Raw genomic sequence first — 17,374 nt, 5'->3', positions numbered from 1 at the left:
GCTTGGTTCTCACTTGTGGTCCAAAGACCAGCTATATCAGCATCATCTGCTTCTCCAAACGCCCCACCCCACACCCGCTGGGTCAGAATCTGCATTTTAACATGATCTCCGGGTGATTTGGTTGCTCCTTAAAGTTCGAGAAGCACTGACTATGCAGCTTTCAATTTTATTCTATCCCATTGGTCCATGATACAACATTATACTTTCATATCTCATGTGCCAAAGAAAACAGTCTATGGAACTGATGCTGCTGTAATTCTGCCCTGTGCTGCTGAATACAATTATTCTTTACTATTTCCCATTCTCCCCAAAAGTTATTGTACATGTATTATCAGTTGTACAAAGTTTATAACCTGTTCTGCCTGTCATAAAGTTGATCGTTCCTGCTTTGCTTTTGTGCCTGAAAGTCATTTATAATCTTACGATTCCTAGCGTTCTTGTTTTATTTGGAATACCTTTTGCAAATCAGTGTTTGGGATGAAAAGACTATTAGTGAAGAGCAACAATTGCTTTCTTTGCTAGTGCTTAAAACCCCAACAGGAGACATTCACTTTGATTGTTCCTATCTTTTATTCTTCGTAGGAAAAAGTGCGTAAAGAAGACTTTTTTTTTTTTTTTTGAGAAAAGGCATCATATCTGAGAATTAAACTCCTATTAACAGCCATTTTCATCCTGAAAATCATTTTCATCATTCTCAATCCATCTAATGAACTTCATTTGTCTTAAGAATAATTTAACACTGCCAAATCCTGTTACTTAAAGTCAGTGTGGGAGTTACACTGATTTTTTTTTTTTTCCTTCTCTCCAATTTTCTAATAAGCTAAGGAAAGCAAATTCAGTTAATTGGTAGGATCGGCTCTGCTCTTGACAGGTCTGCCTGCTTTCATTCAAATCAAGGTGTACTATCTCATGATGTAATGTTACGCAGGCCGGGGCCCGTCCTGGGAAACGAGAATGAGCTCACGGGCCACTTCCCTCAGCGCACGAAGCGCCTCCGGGTACTACTGCGCCACTGCAACGCAGTTATACTTCATATGGCTAAATCCTGCTGGATTTCATCTAGGAAGGAAGGAAAGGTTAAAGAGACGTGACTGCGCTAGACAGAATGGGAACTCTTTCAACTAGAAATCTATGATGCAGTGATAATGCTGCCTCCTAAAGATATCTGTGTCCCCTTAACTGGACAATATTTGGTTCATTGGGACTTTGAATGACCATGTTAGAGAGGACGTTGAAGAGGGAAAATGTCATTGCCTTAGAATCCCTCGTATACGGGACCAGGCGGGGAAGGAAAGCAACGCTGAAGAGCAGTCAGCGGGGGTGACAAACGGAATTCTCAGATACCGGGGGTGTGCTAATCCCAGTAGTCTGGGTGACCAGTGTAAGAAGGTTGGGGGCCGGGGGAAGGAGAGAGGCCTACTAGAGGCTCTTAGGAAGTCAGAGTCACACGTAAGAAAGGGGTAGACTTACCCAGCTCCCAGCCAGAGTGTCGATGGCATGAGCCGCCTACCGGGACGAAATGACACTAGAAGATCCCCTATTCAGAGCCCCGCCCTGCCCACCCTCCAGAAGCTTAGTTGTTCCCAAAAATGGCTGAAGGAGGAGTGGAAGATGGACCAAATCAGAATCTTCGAGGAGCTCTTTTCGAATCTAGCCGCCCAGGCTCCTCCTGGGCACGCCACAGGCAGAGAGTTTGCTGAGCAGTGTACTAGTTTCAAACTTGGGTTCCGAGCCAGCCATCCTGGAGATGGAAGTCTGCCTCTTCCCCTTTTTAGCTATGTGGACTTTGCCCAGTTATTAAACCTTTCTGATCCCCCATCACCTCATCTGTAAAATAATGATGATATTAATAATAACCGATTCACGGAGATGTTATCAGAATTGGGAGAAATACTCTGTGCCTCCTGCTCGGCAGAATACCTGTCATTAAGGAGTCACTCTGAATGTTAAATTTTCTTTCATGACTGGATCGTAATTTCATTCAGAAGAAAATCTGGGCTCTCGTCCAAATCGGAAAAGAGCAAGGTGAACAAAATAACTTTGGTTACAATTCTAGACATTAGCCACCTTATTTAAGGACATTAGAATCACAGTGCACGCCCAAGCCGTTTTTCATTTCATTCGAAAGACTGGCAGTTTGAGATGTGACGACTGTAAAATGTTGTCATCCTGCTTAACCAATTTCCTCCAAACACAAACGCTTTTTGAAAACTTACGATGATAACAAATTAGCCGGAAACCAGAAAGCCACAGTCTTTGACCGACCCTCTTCTCTCCTCCCCTCTTATTTCTCGACGGGAAGAATTCCCTGACCAGGAGCGCACCCCTTCCCAACGACTCCCAGGCACGGAGCGGGGCCAGATTCCACACGTCTTACGACAAAAGATACGTCATCAAGACCATTACGAGTGAGGATGTGGCCGAAATGCACAACATCCTGAAGAAATACCACCAGGTAATTTTCCTTTACCTTTGTTTGCAACTCTGAAAAGGTTCACATTCACGACCGATTGTCCTCAAGGCCAAAGGTTTAAATACGTAGTCAGGAAATGATGAGAACACATCTGACGTAAAATTCCCCTCTAGCTGGCCTTTTAAAAATCACTTTAGCCAAATTCCTGACAGTTAACATTTAGGAATGCTTATCCTATAAAGGTAATTAGTTATTTATGTAACACTTTTAAGATAAATACTCTTATGTATAATAGTGTCGATGATTGCCATACTGATTTTAAAATCACTCAGCTTAAGATTTGGCAACATTTCAGAAGTTTTTTTGCACATGCCAGAAGTAAGATGTTAACCTGTGAGTATTTATCCATTTACACCTCCAAATCCCATCCAGCTTTCACTGGTCTATTCCTGTCCTGTGCCCAGAAAGGACCTACTCACACTCTACTGCTAGGAAATTTTCTCATTTTCACCCATCAGCATTATCCCTTTATAATCACCTGGGGAAAGAATGAAACTATCCTTGCCAGCCTCAATCTCCCTCTCCCTCTCCCTCTCCTTCTCCCTCTCCTTCTCCCTCTCTCTCTTTTTCCTCCCTCTCTCTCTTTGGATAAATCCCAGCACAAGTTTGCCTGGTGGAGCACGTGTTCCCAGGTCTAAGGGGAGCTGTAAGAGGCCTCACTTTTTACGTATTAAGAGCATGAAGTTCAGTGTCAGACAATCCCAAGTTCAAATCCCAGCCCTGTCTCCTACTAAGCACATGACTTCTGGACTTTGGAGACTCAGTGTTTTCATTTATATGATGGAGATAACAACACCACCTTACCGTGGAGCTGTGAAGATTAAACGGGAGCATGTAAGTCAGGTACTTAGTTCAGTGTCCGCCGCAGGCTAGGTGCTTGTTATCATCAAGTCATATGACAACCAATAACTACTGTGTTACCTTGAGAAACTGTAGTCTGATGGTGTAATATGACTTGCTTGCAACATCACAGCACTCGTCTTCAGAACTGATGTTCGAACCACATGCTAAGACACATACATGTGTGTGCACACATGTACACACACACGTGTGTGCATACACACGCACTTACTTTTAGAGTCCTGCTTTGTTTTTTTACCTAATAGCTCCAAAGCCCCCTCGAAGGTAAAGGTTAGCTATCACAGAGGGTATTCAAAATAAAGTGCTGTGGGCCCTGACTGCATAAACCAAAGGATTTTCCAAGTGTTCAAACAATCGCATCATTAAGTATTGGCCTCTCAAAGTGACAGCTTTGAATGCAGCTCTCATTGGATTTGTGAGCGCCAATATGTCTGTTTAGAGTCAGCTCCCTTCCCTCATGGTCATCCTTTATGCTCTAACATCACGGAATATTTCTTGGCAGTTGCTTATTCTTCAGCCTTTGCAAATGTGATCAATTATGTTCTGCTTGCAGTGAAGTCTATAAAAATCTTTTTGCTATATTCTTGAGCTATATTCTATTTCCGGAAACTTGGGATTATCCCTAATTTGTTTCTTAAAAACATTAGTCAGTCTCTAAATTTCATTTAATATATAATAAGTCTTTTATAAGCTGTATTCCTTTTGAAATTCGTTCTACAATGCTTATGCTGTTCCCTATTATGAAGAAAATTCCAAAGCACAGGCACAGTACCACACGGGTGCAAACGCTATGGCACTGGCTTCTGAATGAATTTAATTACAGGGTTCAGCTTTAACTAGTGACCTTTTAAACTGTCTACTATTTCATTTCTCCCCTCTGGAACTTAATGTCATGCTTACAAATTCTTTTTATACTTTCTTTAAATTACCTCAGTACTTTTGAAGCAAAGTGATACCTCGATGGCAGACGAAAACATGTTATTCTGATAAATGGCTATGATACCATTCTAATAAAACGTGACACACAATTCAAATAGCAACTTCTCGATGGCAACTCTGAGTTCAGAATTTCTGGACTTTACAGACATCACAGTTTGAAACGTTCTCTCTGGGGAGGTTACTATAACCTAACTTGCAGATTTGATATATCTTCGGTATTGCATACAATACATTGGGGATCAAATTAAGTCCACTAACAGGCTCCAGGGCGTTTCAAGTACTAAACATTTTCTTTCATTTCACTACGACAAAATAATATTTTCATGGTATGTTTTTTATCTAGAAAAGTCTCATTTACCCAACATCTGTATGTTTCTTTCTTCTTATAAATCATATTTTAAATATAATATTGATGATCTTAGTGATTGAGAATCACTGTTTTTAATGCAATTTATTTAAAGAACACTAAGTCAAAAGTCAGGAGACGTAGATCCTAGCTTATCATGAACTGGTCACTTAGATGGTCTCCGAACCCCAGTTTCCCCATCTACATTTTATTCATTCATTCATTCATTCATTTGTTCATTCGTTCGTTTATTTACTCTTGACCTACTTCCAGAAAGGATACAAGGTGGCCTTCAAGGAAGTTTGAAATACACTAGATAGAATAAATAGGAAAAAAGAAAAATAGAAAGAGGAAGAAGAGGGTGGAGACACGAAATGGAGGCTGGAATGACATACTGTGATGACCGGCGTGCTTCCTCCTGTGGGGGCCACTAATTCAACTCGGCTCCCTCGTTGCCAAAATGCAAAGTGGAAGCTGAATAAGACACAGCTCCTGTGCCTGAAGACACAAATGAATCAGTTGTGAAGGAGGAATATAACTATTCTTAGTACTAAGATCAGATGGGGTCATTTCTAAGGCGTTCCGCACAGAGAGAACACCTGACATGACAAACAGCATCCTTGGGGACCCCTGTGTGACACACAAGAATTTCACAGAACTCTGAAAGTAAGTCATCAAGGTGGGCTTCTGAGCCCACGCCAACATGTAACTCACACTTAGTCAACACGGTTGTGCAGAGGGAGGGGGCAGTGCACACCGGCCACCCAGCGCTCGGCCAGGGGCCCCCACCAAGGCAGGAGTTTGAATGTCCTCAAGCCGCCCTTCTCACAGGCCCCTTCAGACACCATGTTGATGGACATTACACGGCAGTGAGCTCGGCCTCGTGCGTCCTCGGGTGTAGCTGTTTCATGCGATTGGACACAGGCCTCGCCAGCTGTCACTCAGCAGCGGTCCTTCTACACTTCGTTCTTGACTGTTCTCTCCAGTGATGCTCAGAAGCCTTTTCATGAGTCTTGGGCCTTTTTTCCTTTCCCACTTTCAGTAGGCCTAGACCGCTTTCGGGATTTAAGTCTAGTCTTATAAGCTTACTGTCTCCTGCTTCGGTGGCTACTGTTAACTCTTATTTCTTCTTGCTTTTTACCTTCTAATTTGCTGTGCTTCTGAACTGCCTGGTCTGGACAAGTAATTAAGCTTGTTTGAAGTGCATGCAATAGATGGGATAGGCTCCCAGAGAGGATCTCCCCTGCGGGGCAGATGGGGTGGGCTTTCTGATGGCTCTGGTTACTCGACCACCCTCGACTTCTCTTTTTTCTTCTTTTATTGCTTTTCGTTGTAATGAAACATATCCAGAGTCGCAGCTCTGTTCTGGAGGATTAACATTACCCTAAGGCCAGCCTCTAGGGAAGTGGAACATTGCTAGATACTCGAATAAATTCTTCCTGGGATTAATTTTCTGATGAGCCAGCCTCGCCAGCTCTGCAATATGGTAGGCGGTTCAGGGCACAGACTCTGCAGCTGGCTGCCGCCCTCGAACCCCAGCTTTGCCCCTGACCAGCTATGGATCTTCGACAAGTCACCTAACCTCTCTACACCTGCTTCTCCGTCTCTCCATTTGGATAATAGTAGCTCCGTCATTCGGTGTTGTGCTAATTAGGTGAAGTGATATTTATAACCTGCCCAGAACAGTGCCTGGTATATGGTAAGTGCTACAGAAAAGATTGAATAAGATAATTAAGTACCATTTGTCTACTCAATTTCCTACAACCCAGTGTAGAAATCATTAACTCTTACAGTCCGCTAAGGGACCTGGTTTCTGGTAGAATGTGACACTGAGGCAGAATTATAAAGATTTGAACCAAAAGGAGTTAGATTTTTTCCTAAGCTCTAGCATCTTGCCTTAGTCGTTACCTATTGCTGAATCATATACCTTGATTTCCACCCGGTGCCAAGAAAGAACAACATTGCCTTTCAGACCAATGGAAAATTTATATTAAGCAGAGTGAACTTTTTTTAATTTTGGTTTTCTCTTTTCTATAGTTGGGAAAATAGCATAATGTTTAAGTACAAATATCCTTTTCTTCAAATTTCTGTTAGTCTAGAACAAACTCAGGTCTTACAAATGGTGATTATCAACCGATTAGCTAAGCAATATCAGAAGAGCATTCAAAAAGGAAAAAAATGGTCAAGACCCTACTTGAATGCCTTATTTCTCCTAAACTTGACTGATTTTTTCCCCCCACTGACCTGAATTCATGTTTAAAATTAAAAGTCAATGTCAGTAAAATTTTAGAAATTTTATGGCAGGTTAACAAGTTATAGTATAAATGATCAAGAAATATCTTATGAAATTATTAAGAATATCTTTTAAGATTTTAGAATACAGAAGTTAAATTTTTTTTTATGTCAAAGTGACTGAATTGATAAATTAATAAAATTTATAAAGTAATCTCAGAAATCCTTTCTTATCCTTTGTATTTGGGAAACAATTACTAACTTGAGCCGAATCTAGAGATTATGCCTAAAACCTGAACCCCTTGTTAAATAAGCTAGCTAGTACCTCGAATTTCAGTGAAGGATTTTAATGTGAATGCTTGACTTTTTTGGAGTCTCTCTGGAGTACAACTTTTTATCCTCCCCTGAAGGACAGTGGCGTAGGCATTATCACTTGAAGAACGATCCACAAATAGAGGAACACTGAGAAAGCAGACACCATAAAAGCCAAAAATTGAAATAAAACAATGGGAGGTGGGTGGTACTGAAAGAGAAAAGGTTGCACAACCACATCAGTGCTTCTTAAACTCCGACGATAAGCAGAACACCTGGCACCCTATAAAAACACAGACTCCGACTCAGCAGATCTGGGTAGACCCGAGAGGCTGCGTGTCTAACTCTTCCAGGTGATGCTGATGAAGCCCCCAGGACATACCAGGACGGTACCTGCTTTCTGAAACAGGAGAAACATTCTGAGTCTGCTCCTGCCTGGAGGAGAGGTCAATTGAAATGTGAAAAGCACATTAAAGTTTTAAGTCCTATCAGCACCTAGAACTGTGTGGCCAAAGGCAGGCCCCCGGCAGAGCCTCTCTTAGAAACATTTCTTGCTTCTCTCTTAGAAACATCAGAAAGGTGTTTACCTTGCCCAGGGTGCCTGTGGCCTGGGTGACGCCCCTTCAAGCTCCACTTTGCAGACAGGGGGGCGTTTGGAGCCCTGTGTGTACAGCGTCCTGGCCATTTGTCCCCCACACTTCCAGGGATCTGCCAGCACACTCCGCAGAATGCTTTTCCTGAAGCAGGTTTTCCCCAGTTTCTGGAAATTCCATCGTCTTTTTCTCTTCATATAGCGCCCGCCTGCTCTACTCTCTCCTTCTGTCTCCCCAACAGCTACATATTTGACGTTCTCATTCTGGCCTCTATATCTCAACTTTTCTTTCTCATTTTCCTTCTCCAAACATCTCTGCCCGATTCTGGGTAAATTCCTCAGCTGGATCGTCACCCAGTCCTAATTCTCTCTCCGACTATTTCAACCTGTTGTCTCACCCGTCCAGTGATACGTTTTTATTATTATTTCGATAATCGTGTTTTTTTCTAGATGTTCTATTTTTAAAATCCACCAGTTCATTCCTGATGGTTTCTTGTTATATGCTCATCTCTGACATTGTATCTTTTGTTTCTTTAAACGTTTTATGCATAACTGTTCAAATTCTATTTTTGATAGTCCTAGCCTCTGCAAAGCCTGGGCCTGAATTTGTTGCCTCTAGTGTCTGCTGACTCTCACTCAGAGTGACTTGCCCAGGAGGAAACCCACACAGAGTTCGGGGTCAAGATATTGATTAGGGATCTTCCTAAGCAGGGAAGAGGAAGGAAGAAATGGACAGAGGGAGAAGTCACACTGTCACGTAGGTCCAGCCAGGCCACAGGCAACCTGGTGGTGCGCTCAAGTACTCCACCCCGAGCCCCCATGTTGGGCCAGAGTGACAGGCGGGCAGACCCAGAAGGAGCGGCTGGCGGTGCCATCAGCCCTGCCTCTCTCAGCTCCTCTCCAGGGCTATGCATAGAGCAGCCATTCTGCATTTTAGTCATAGTCAGTGAGTAAACGCCGTCTCTACTTATGATCAAGTGTTTTGTGCAACGTCGTTTCATCTTTAACAATGATGTTATTTATGGGCCTTGACTGCAGTGTAACAGAGGAAATTGGGAACATCAGTGTTTGAGTTCCGGCGTATTCTGCATTATCTCAGTGCTAAGAGGGTTCATAAACCCTCCAGAGGAATGTTCGTTTCTTTTAAGCCTAATGTGATCACATTTAAGCAAAGCGGCAATGTTTTGTTTTTATATTAACTAAGCGACATCATCTTTATATTCTTTTTTGACTTCAAAACTATCTGAAACCAAAATAAATTGTATTAACTGACACGTATATACTGTTATCCCAAAATATTAATTCCAGGGAAATTTGCATTATTTATTTATTTGGTCATTCTAAAACAAAGCAATGCTTAATTTCAAGCTGGCTGACTTCTTCCTCCTCCTCCTCCTCCTCCTCCCTCCCTCCCCTTCTTTCTTTTCTTTTTTGTAAAATATGTTGGAGTGATCTATAAATATAGCCAGAGGCACAATTAGGATTACAGATAATTTAACCTTTCAAAAACGTTTACCCGAAACAAGACTTCACATTGAAGTATTAATTTAATGCTGTATTAAATTGTCACCTCAAACCTCTAAAATAAAAATGAGTGAAACATGATAATAACAGCAATTTTCAAAAGCCAGAGCCCAGGTTCACACTCTCACGCAGAGATATAAATATTTATCTGTCGCCGTGCATCACTAGACTCCGCTCAGCTCAGCCGAAGCCTTCAGTCAGCTGTGACTCTTTTAATGGCATTTCATTTTGCATGAGAAGAGCAACAAATTGGGGATTCATAATACTCGTTATTCTTGTTGAGTGCCTAAGACCAAAGGAAACTGAGATCTTGTTGCTGTTGCATTTTATATGTTTTTAAAATTCTAATTTTTACCACGTCAATTTAGCATTGCATTACAGTTCTAACAAGCCTGCGGTTGTACAGGAAAAAGTTCTAAGGGAGACAGGAAGAGATTAAATTTGACTTTATCGATGACACCATGGAATCATTTACACGTCAGTTTTTTAAAAGAAGACAGAAAAAAGTAAAAATTGTTAGTGTTGGAAACACGGGTTACAGACAAAACACTGCCAGCCAGCATGTTTCTAAGAGCTCTCTCGACGAAAACAGAAGCCACTGCATAATGAATAGCAGAGCAAGGTGACGTGAGGTGGCCAGCTACGAAAATGCGAAAGTGAAAAGTGATAAAAGCAATATTTTAAAAATGCAGACATAGGTAACGCAGTGAGTTTAGCATGAGAATATGGACCCAAGAATGATTGGGATTGATCGAGCTCCACGTAGTAAGCTTAATAAGAATCGATGACTATCAAGTTCCCTTATTAAAAATTTGGGAGTGAATATTCAGTGCCTCTTCAGAGTTTTAAATGAAAATAATTATTACTATTATTGTCATCTGTAGTAGGAGGAAGAGTAGATTACACAGGCATTGTGTGAAGTATTTTGACATACTATCGCCTATAATCCTTTGAGGTAGGAATTACAGTGCTCGCTTTCCAGAAAATGAAACTAAAGTGTTGATTGATTTAGTAACTTGCCCAAGAGTGCACAGCTCGTCGATGGAGGCACCAGGACCAGGACACATACACACATCTCTCTGACTCACAAACCTATGCTCATTTTTCTGTGCTTATTATACCATGTAGACTCCCATCGTCTACATGTCTTTAAGGTCCATCCAACAATCTTCAGAGACAAGGGACAACACCCCCTTTTAGTTTTTTAAAGCAGATGTGAGACATTTTCTCTTCAACCAAGGGCTCTTTATCTCCTGGTTTGCATTAGTAAAACTCAAGTTAACGTACTGTTTTTCGAAGAGAGAGAAATAGAAAATGTTCTGCTGTCTGACTTCGAATGAAGAACGAGTTAAGGTGAAACTATTCAGAAAATGTATCAAATTAAAATATGTAGCTCAATTATGGTTAGTAAAATTTAAAAAGGGAGAAGGGGCTGGGGCATCTTTAAAATCTGCCAAAACTCTGGGTGGCGAAAATCAAACTCATACTGATGCTGCTTATCTTTTCTTTAATGATAAAAACTAAAAGCCTTTTTTTAAAAAAAACTCTTAAGACGGTTAAATATTATCAAATTTGATTGACAGTGTTTACCACTAAAAAGTTTGAAAGGGCAAACTTTCTTATTTTTTTAAAATGCTCAGTGTCAAAAAGAAAAATTTAAGCAGTGTGATAATTTAAAAAAAAAAAAGCAAGAAAGAGTTACTGGAAATTTTATCATATTTACAGAATATCTCTGTAAATATGCTCAACGTGTACAATTTTTACAACTTTTGAATCCAACTATTCATGCTGTTTATTATCCTGGAGATTTTACACACATGCCATGGATGTAAAAGAGCTTTTTTTGAAATCTTACCCCCTCATTTTAAAGAAAGGGAAGCCTAATTCTCCATTGGGAAGCTCGAGTGGGATTTGTTGTATAAGGGTTGGCTTTCAAGGAGAAGTGTCTCCACCTTGTGGCCTTTTCGGGCATGCCATTAAAGGCTTGTAAACCCCTGTTGTGTTTTTGCAACTCTAACTGGAAATGGTGTCAAAGCCGGACTCTGACCAATGGCCTGGATCAAGTCCAGCGTGGGGCTGGGGAAGCTCCGAGGGCTGTCTGAGAGCAGGGATGCGCCCCATGGTGGCGTGGCACCCATCCTTTACACTGCTGCTCAGATGGGCAGCTGAGCCCCAGGCAGGGTCTTGTTGAGAAACAAAAACTAAGACTAGAGCCCGAGCCTCCCAGCTTCTAACAATGGGCACTCTCCACTATCTATCTCTTCTTCAGTCTCAACCTCAGAAGATGTCTTTCACACATTCATCAAACGGGGTTAGTATCTGCTCCGTTCCACTATGCTCTGTGACTCTCAGTGTGAAAGGAGCTAATCTTAGTGGCCAAGTGACTCTATGTCAACCTCATAAAGTCATCACCGGGCCTTCTGGGGAGGAAGATGGAGGCCCTAGGTGGAGTGTAATTTTACTTTAAAGGAATTATAAAAAGGATCAATCACTGGTCTTCTCACCTTACACTATTAAATCCAAGTTTCGACTTTACCAATCGGTTTGGAATGTTAGGCCAAAATATCTTTTTGGAGATAAAGTTGAATTTTTTTTTATCTGTGCATACATGGTGAATATAGATCCTGTGTTAAGCAGTATAAACATAGACATTTTCTGTCAATAGGACCCCAATGGTAGGCAAGTTTCCCTTCATGTAAACAGCAAAGGCAGATGAGCTGTGTTGTTGCATCTGAATGAGCACCTTTTGATGGGATACGTTTTTTTTCTTTTTTCTCATGCGCAGTATATAGTGGAATGTCATGGAGTCACCCTTCTTCCCCAGTTCTTGGGCATGTACCGCCTTAATGTGGATGGAGTCGAAATATATGTGATCGTTACAAGAAATGTGTTCAGCCACCGTTTATCTGTATATAGGAAATACGACTTAAAGGTGAGGTTGATTTCATTATTTTTTCTTAAGTGATTAAGCTTACGCATCCACATTGTCATTGTGATTGAACACACTCAGCAATTTGGAGGTGCTCGGAGCTCAGAGCCACCAGGCAGCTGGCAGTACACGCCTTTATGTTAACCAAGGATCACTCGCTTGTTTTACCAGAAGATGCTGGTACGTATTAGAGCTGTCTAATTTATTCAGCAAATATGTGTTGAAAGCCAGCTACATAGCAGGCACTGTTTTAAATGCTGAGAATAGTGCGATGAACGAAACAGACCAAACCTGCACTCATGGAGTGACATTCTGGTGGGTAAATACAGACAATAACTGAAAGAAGTCAGTCAGTCACGTAGTATATTAGAAAGTGGTAAGTGCTGTGGAAAGAAGTAAAAACGAGAAGGATAAAGAAGGGGTACAGTTGTAAATAGGGTGTCAAGGAAAGTCTCACGGAGAGGATGACAGTGGAGCAGAGCTGAAGGAGGGGAGGGGTGAGCTGAGGGAAAACCTTCCTGGCAGAGGGAACGGGCCCTGAGACATTTCAGAGGCATTGAGTGAGAGGGGACCGCTGGAGATCCTGAGTGGAGTGAGGTGATCTGACTTCCGGGCTCACCGATGTAGAGAGAACATCCAAGTCAGGAGCTGGCAAACTGTGACCTGGCTGCGTGGCAAATCCTTTATTTATTTTGTAAATAAAGTTTTATTGGAATACTGCCATGCCCATTGTTTCTGTATCATGTGTGGTTGCTTTTCACTATAATGGCAGAGCTGAGTAGTTACCACAGACACCGTTTGGGACCACAAAGCCTGAAACATTTGCCCTCTGACCCTTTTCAGAAAAAGTGTGCCAAGCTTTGGTCTTTGTGAGTGGATCTCAGATTTTTTGAGGACCCCTCACAGCTTTTGCTTTTGCAGACTATATCTTCTGATATTTGCAGTGTTAGAAATTAATATGAGAAAATTTAAAATACTTTATTTAAAATAATAAAACCATTAAGCGTTAGCATATTTTAGTGAAAAAATATATCTTCCAAATAAAAAAATTAGTAAGACAGGTGGCGTTTATTGTTTTACATTTTTGCAAATCTTTTTAACATCTGACTTAATATGAGACGGTTGGAGTGTCCTATCTGGTTCTGTTGTCAGTCTGTTGTGATGTTATTTGGTTGACATGTATGAGGAAAATCGGACCTTCCACAAATATGTAATTGGAAAAAGGGAAAGGGGATGTTTTAATAACTTTTTCAGAACTTTGTGGATATTCTTTGATATTACACCAAAACCTGTCACATGGTAATTTCTCAAAGCTCACGTGGAATGTGGAATGTGGAATCTGAAATCACATCAGCGAACTTTTGTATTCTTATCATTAAAACTCATTGGTCTATTTGCATCATGCTTTGGTCATTTGGAATGAATAGGTCACTGAGTTATGTGCTCTTCCAAATATTGGCACATTTTATTATACGGTATCAACAAGTCACATTAGTATCACCACCAGTCTCATCAGAAAAGTCTTTAGGTATCAAGAATCTGTCAAGCTCAGGGTGATGGATATAACTTTTAAAATTCTAATTTTTCTTTTAAAAGCTCAAATTTTACCACTGGCAACAAGTCCTGTTGTTTTATGTGAAGTGACAGCACACAACCCCCTTGCACATAGCCAAGCTCAGCAGCTTTGTTCGTCTTTGAGCAAATATCTGACAGGTGCCCAGATCTGAATAAGCATAGATTGTCAGTTCTTTCAAGTAAAAATGTTGTTTCATGAAAAAAGTAGCTAGTTCAGCTCATAACTCAAACCATCACAAAAATGACTGTTCTTAAACCATTCTTTCTTTATAACAGGTGCTTTATGCATACTTCTCACACAGAATATTGAACAGATGTGTTTCCAGGGTCAAGATTGAATAAAAAACTAATTTCATTGCTTCATCAAGGACATTTGTATATTTAGATATAGATATAGATAGATATAGCTACAGATACAGATATATTATGACAAACTCTACTAATACCATTTGGTACTACTGCTGGATTTGTTCTAAGCTGGTAGCAGTTTTACCCACCATTGTTTTTGCAATATCCACACAAATATCAAGACAGTGAGCAAGGCAAATAACATCTCAATATCAGTATAAAGATAGTTTTGACTCTCCAGACCCCTGAGAGGGTCTTGGGACCCCAGGGTGCTGAACCGCACTTTTAAGAAATGCTCATCTAAGGGAAGAAAAAATGGTCCGTGCTTATCTCCTACCCTCTGGAGTACAGATAAAGCATATAAGATTTCCAAATACAGCCTAGCTCTGTCCTGCCTCCCAGCCAGAACTGGAGTCGCCCCTGGTGGAGATCGCAGCCGCCCTGCAGGGCTCTTTGGCACCGGGGTCTCACAGGGTCTCCGCCATGCTGTTTGGTGTGCCCTGTGGAGGGTCGCAGGCCTGTTCCCCATTCTAACTTCCATGGGGGAAGCCAGAGTGACCTCTAAAGCCACGTGTCCCAGCTTTATGACTCATAAGCTGTGTCAGATCATTGAATCGTCATAAGTCTCAGCTTCTTCATTTGTAAAATGGGGATAATTTTACTTGCCTTTGCTGGGTTATAGTGAGGATTAAGTGAGGTACGTACATGTCGTGTCCAGCATAGCGCATGGCAGAGGGGAACTGGTCAGTGGATTTTGGTTGTCTCATCCATTCTACTAGTGATGTAAGTTATACTTATAGACCGGATATTATAGTTTTAATTTGCCTTGGATTTTATCATTTCATCTCCCTTTTTAGCTTGTAGAATAAATAAGTTCTGTGCTTGCCAGTACTTTCCGTTGTGATGGAACCTGAACATCTGGCATCCATTCATGGCTCCAACTCTTGGCCTTAACTTACTAACCTTACTTTTCTATTTTTTGCTTTAATTTTTTTTTTTATTCTGAATTAATTTAAACTTGGATGAGTTTTTTCCAGGCTAATGATCTGCATATATACATAGAGATGAAGCTTCACTGAGAATCCAAAACAGGGTAAATTATATTGTGGGAAGGATAAAAAGCACAGACCACAGAACTGGTTAACGATAAAAAGAGGAATAAATTGTTTCTTCCTCTGCCCAGTAGCACAGGCAATGCCCAAGTGCTACAGATGTTCCCAGTTTTTTATTTTCATTTGGAACATTCTTTGTTAGAAGTCATGGCACAAAAGAAGGTATTTGTGGCCCGTATTCAAGAATCCCTAAAGGGAAACAGACCATTGCAAGTGATGGCTGCTGGGCTCGGCCATGTGGAAAGCCATGTGTTAAGCTGTGGTTACCGTCATGAACAATTCGTGTCGTCCATCTTCATCTGGTGGGTCGGCTTTGTGCATCTCTGTCCCCAAGAAACTTCGGGTGTTTTCCCTAGGAGGCTGGCAACAGGGCCTCTTGGATCCACCAGACCTGGGAATGCCGAGACTCTGGCCTGGTCTTGGGTCCCTTCCCCAGGACAAGGAATCCCCTTCAGTCCCCGTCTCCTCATATGTGAATGACAGGACGCACACTTCCTACTCATTGCCTGAGCTGCTTGAATAAACATGGTCGTAGAGTAAAAATTTTGATTTTTTAGAAATGGACAATCTAGAACCCACTTTAACTTATCCCAAGTTGCACAGAAGTTCTTTTAATGATTAACAAATGAAAGTATGCCAGGGTGATAAATGTCTGCTTAAGAGGCGGTCAGGTAAATGAATCCCTCTGAGGACCTCATCGTAGTCTGAGTGTCCAGTGCTAGAGGGGAAGGGAGAGCAGCAAACTGGCGTGTCACCGTTCTCCAGGCGTTTATCCAGCGAGCGCCAGGCAGTGCTTCATGAAACCGCAATGGTCACTGAGGAGCACAAAGAATAAATAGTCCTTGTTGTATTGCCATAGTTAGGAATTCACGGGCCGTTTGCTTCTTGACTTTTTTTTTTCCCCCTGCTTTAAAATCTTCCACAAACAAAGGAAAATGTCTCTGCTTGAACTCTGCCCCAAGGCCCCCCCGTCAGCATCGGAGTGGGGACCCGGGTCATCGTGGACAGTCCCAGAGCCCTGAGGGGTAGTTTTGAAAACCAGTGCAGTAGAGGAGAAATTGCCGAGATGCAGAACTGTATTTTCTTCCACTTTACATCTCTGTGCTCCGCTTAGGGCCTGGCCCAGAAGGGGTGCAAGTGAGTGTGTGTGTTTGAAGGGATCTCAAAGCAAAGGAGGAAGAGAGTAAGCACAGAAGTTGCACTCATAGCGAGTGAGCAGAAACTCTAAAACGGGGGGTAAGGCAGTCAGAGGGTGAGGACGTGCCCACATCTGGAGGACATAATGTCGGACAAAAGGCACTTGGTGCCGCAGTGGTCACTGCTTCACCTGGGAAGATCGTAACACCAGCCACTTCTGGCAGTTGATGCAGGAAGGAGAGCATGGTTTTGATCCAGCGTTTAGTGATGGTCGAGCTTTCTCATTTCCAGCAGGAGGACGAGAACCAGGGAAATGACAGCACAGGGGATGTGAGAAGGAAGGGGTTGGAGCGGCGTGGACAGGAAGACCTGCAGAGGGAGCAGCACGCCAGGCAGAGAGCAGTGACCAATGACCAGGGAAGGGACAGAGCTCCCTCAGGACGAGGCCCTGAAGCAGAGCTGGCGCTCATTTATTGCTATGCTCTGCCCTGGAACATTTGCATATTTTAAACATGAAACCCAGTGCCTCTCAAATGCAAGTTTTAATGATTTCTTTGTGTTTCAGGGCTCTACAGTGGCTAGAGAAGCTAGTGACAAAGAAAAGGTAAGTACCTCGACATATTCCTCTCCTGCGGGCACGCTCGAATGGTGTCATTCTCTCTTTCTGACTGCCGCCACTGTGATTCCTCTCGTGTCCCCTTCTCTGCTCCAGAGAGAAGCACATTTTTGCACTAGAGTGTTCCACTTCACTTCTCTTCCTTAGATCAGTTGTCCCATACCTCTTGGTTGAATAACGAAGTAGCTTTAAGTGTGGTTGGAAGAAACATTTCAGATGCAACATGGTCTTGTAAGTGCAGCCACCTGTGCAGTGACTTATGATCGAGACTGGCAGGTCCATGCAGCTCAGCACCAGGGTCCTAAACCCTATGCTTTAACCCCTGACTAGCTGGGCGTGGCCTGAACGAGTGTCTCTGCCTCTCTGAACCCCAGTGTT

The 17,374-nt window shown here is 42.1% G+C and overlaps 1 protein-coding gene across 3 annotated transcripts in view; it reads left to right on the top strand.

Annotated features, from left to right (window-relative positions):
* Window positions 1–17,374, top strand: part of PIP4K2A (phosphatidylinositol-5-phosphate 4-kinase type 2 alpha) — a 144,296-nt gene that overhangs the window by 77,796 nt on the left and 49,126 nt on the right. For all 3 annotated transcript variants that reach the window (XM_023533139.1, XM_023533140.1, XM_011364411.2), the window contains 3 exons: window positions 2,303–2,455; window positions 12,065–12,211; window positions 16,946–16,984. In XM_023533139.1, the coding sequence (XP_023388907.1) occupies window positions 2,303–2,455; window positions 12,065–12,211; window positions 16,946–16,984 (339 nt within the window). The remainder of the gene's footprint in view (window positions 1–2,302; window positions 2,456–12,064; window positions 12,212–16,945; window positions 16,985–17,374) is intronic.

This window comes from Pteropus vampyrus, unplaced genomic scaffold (genome assembly GCF_000151845.1).
Source record: "Pteropus vampyrus isolate Shadow unplaced genomic scaffold, Pvam_2.0 Scaffold96, whole genome shotgun sequence".
Lineage (NCBI taxonomy): Eukaryota > Metazoa > Chordata > Mammalia > Chiroptera > Pteropodidae > Pteropus > Pteropus vampyrus.
Note: the sequence above shows the minus strand (reverse complement) of the source record. Positions and strands in the feature narration are given on the sequence as shown.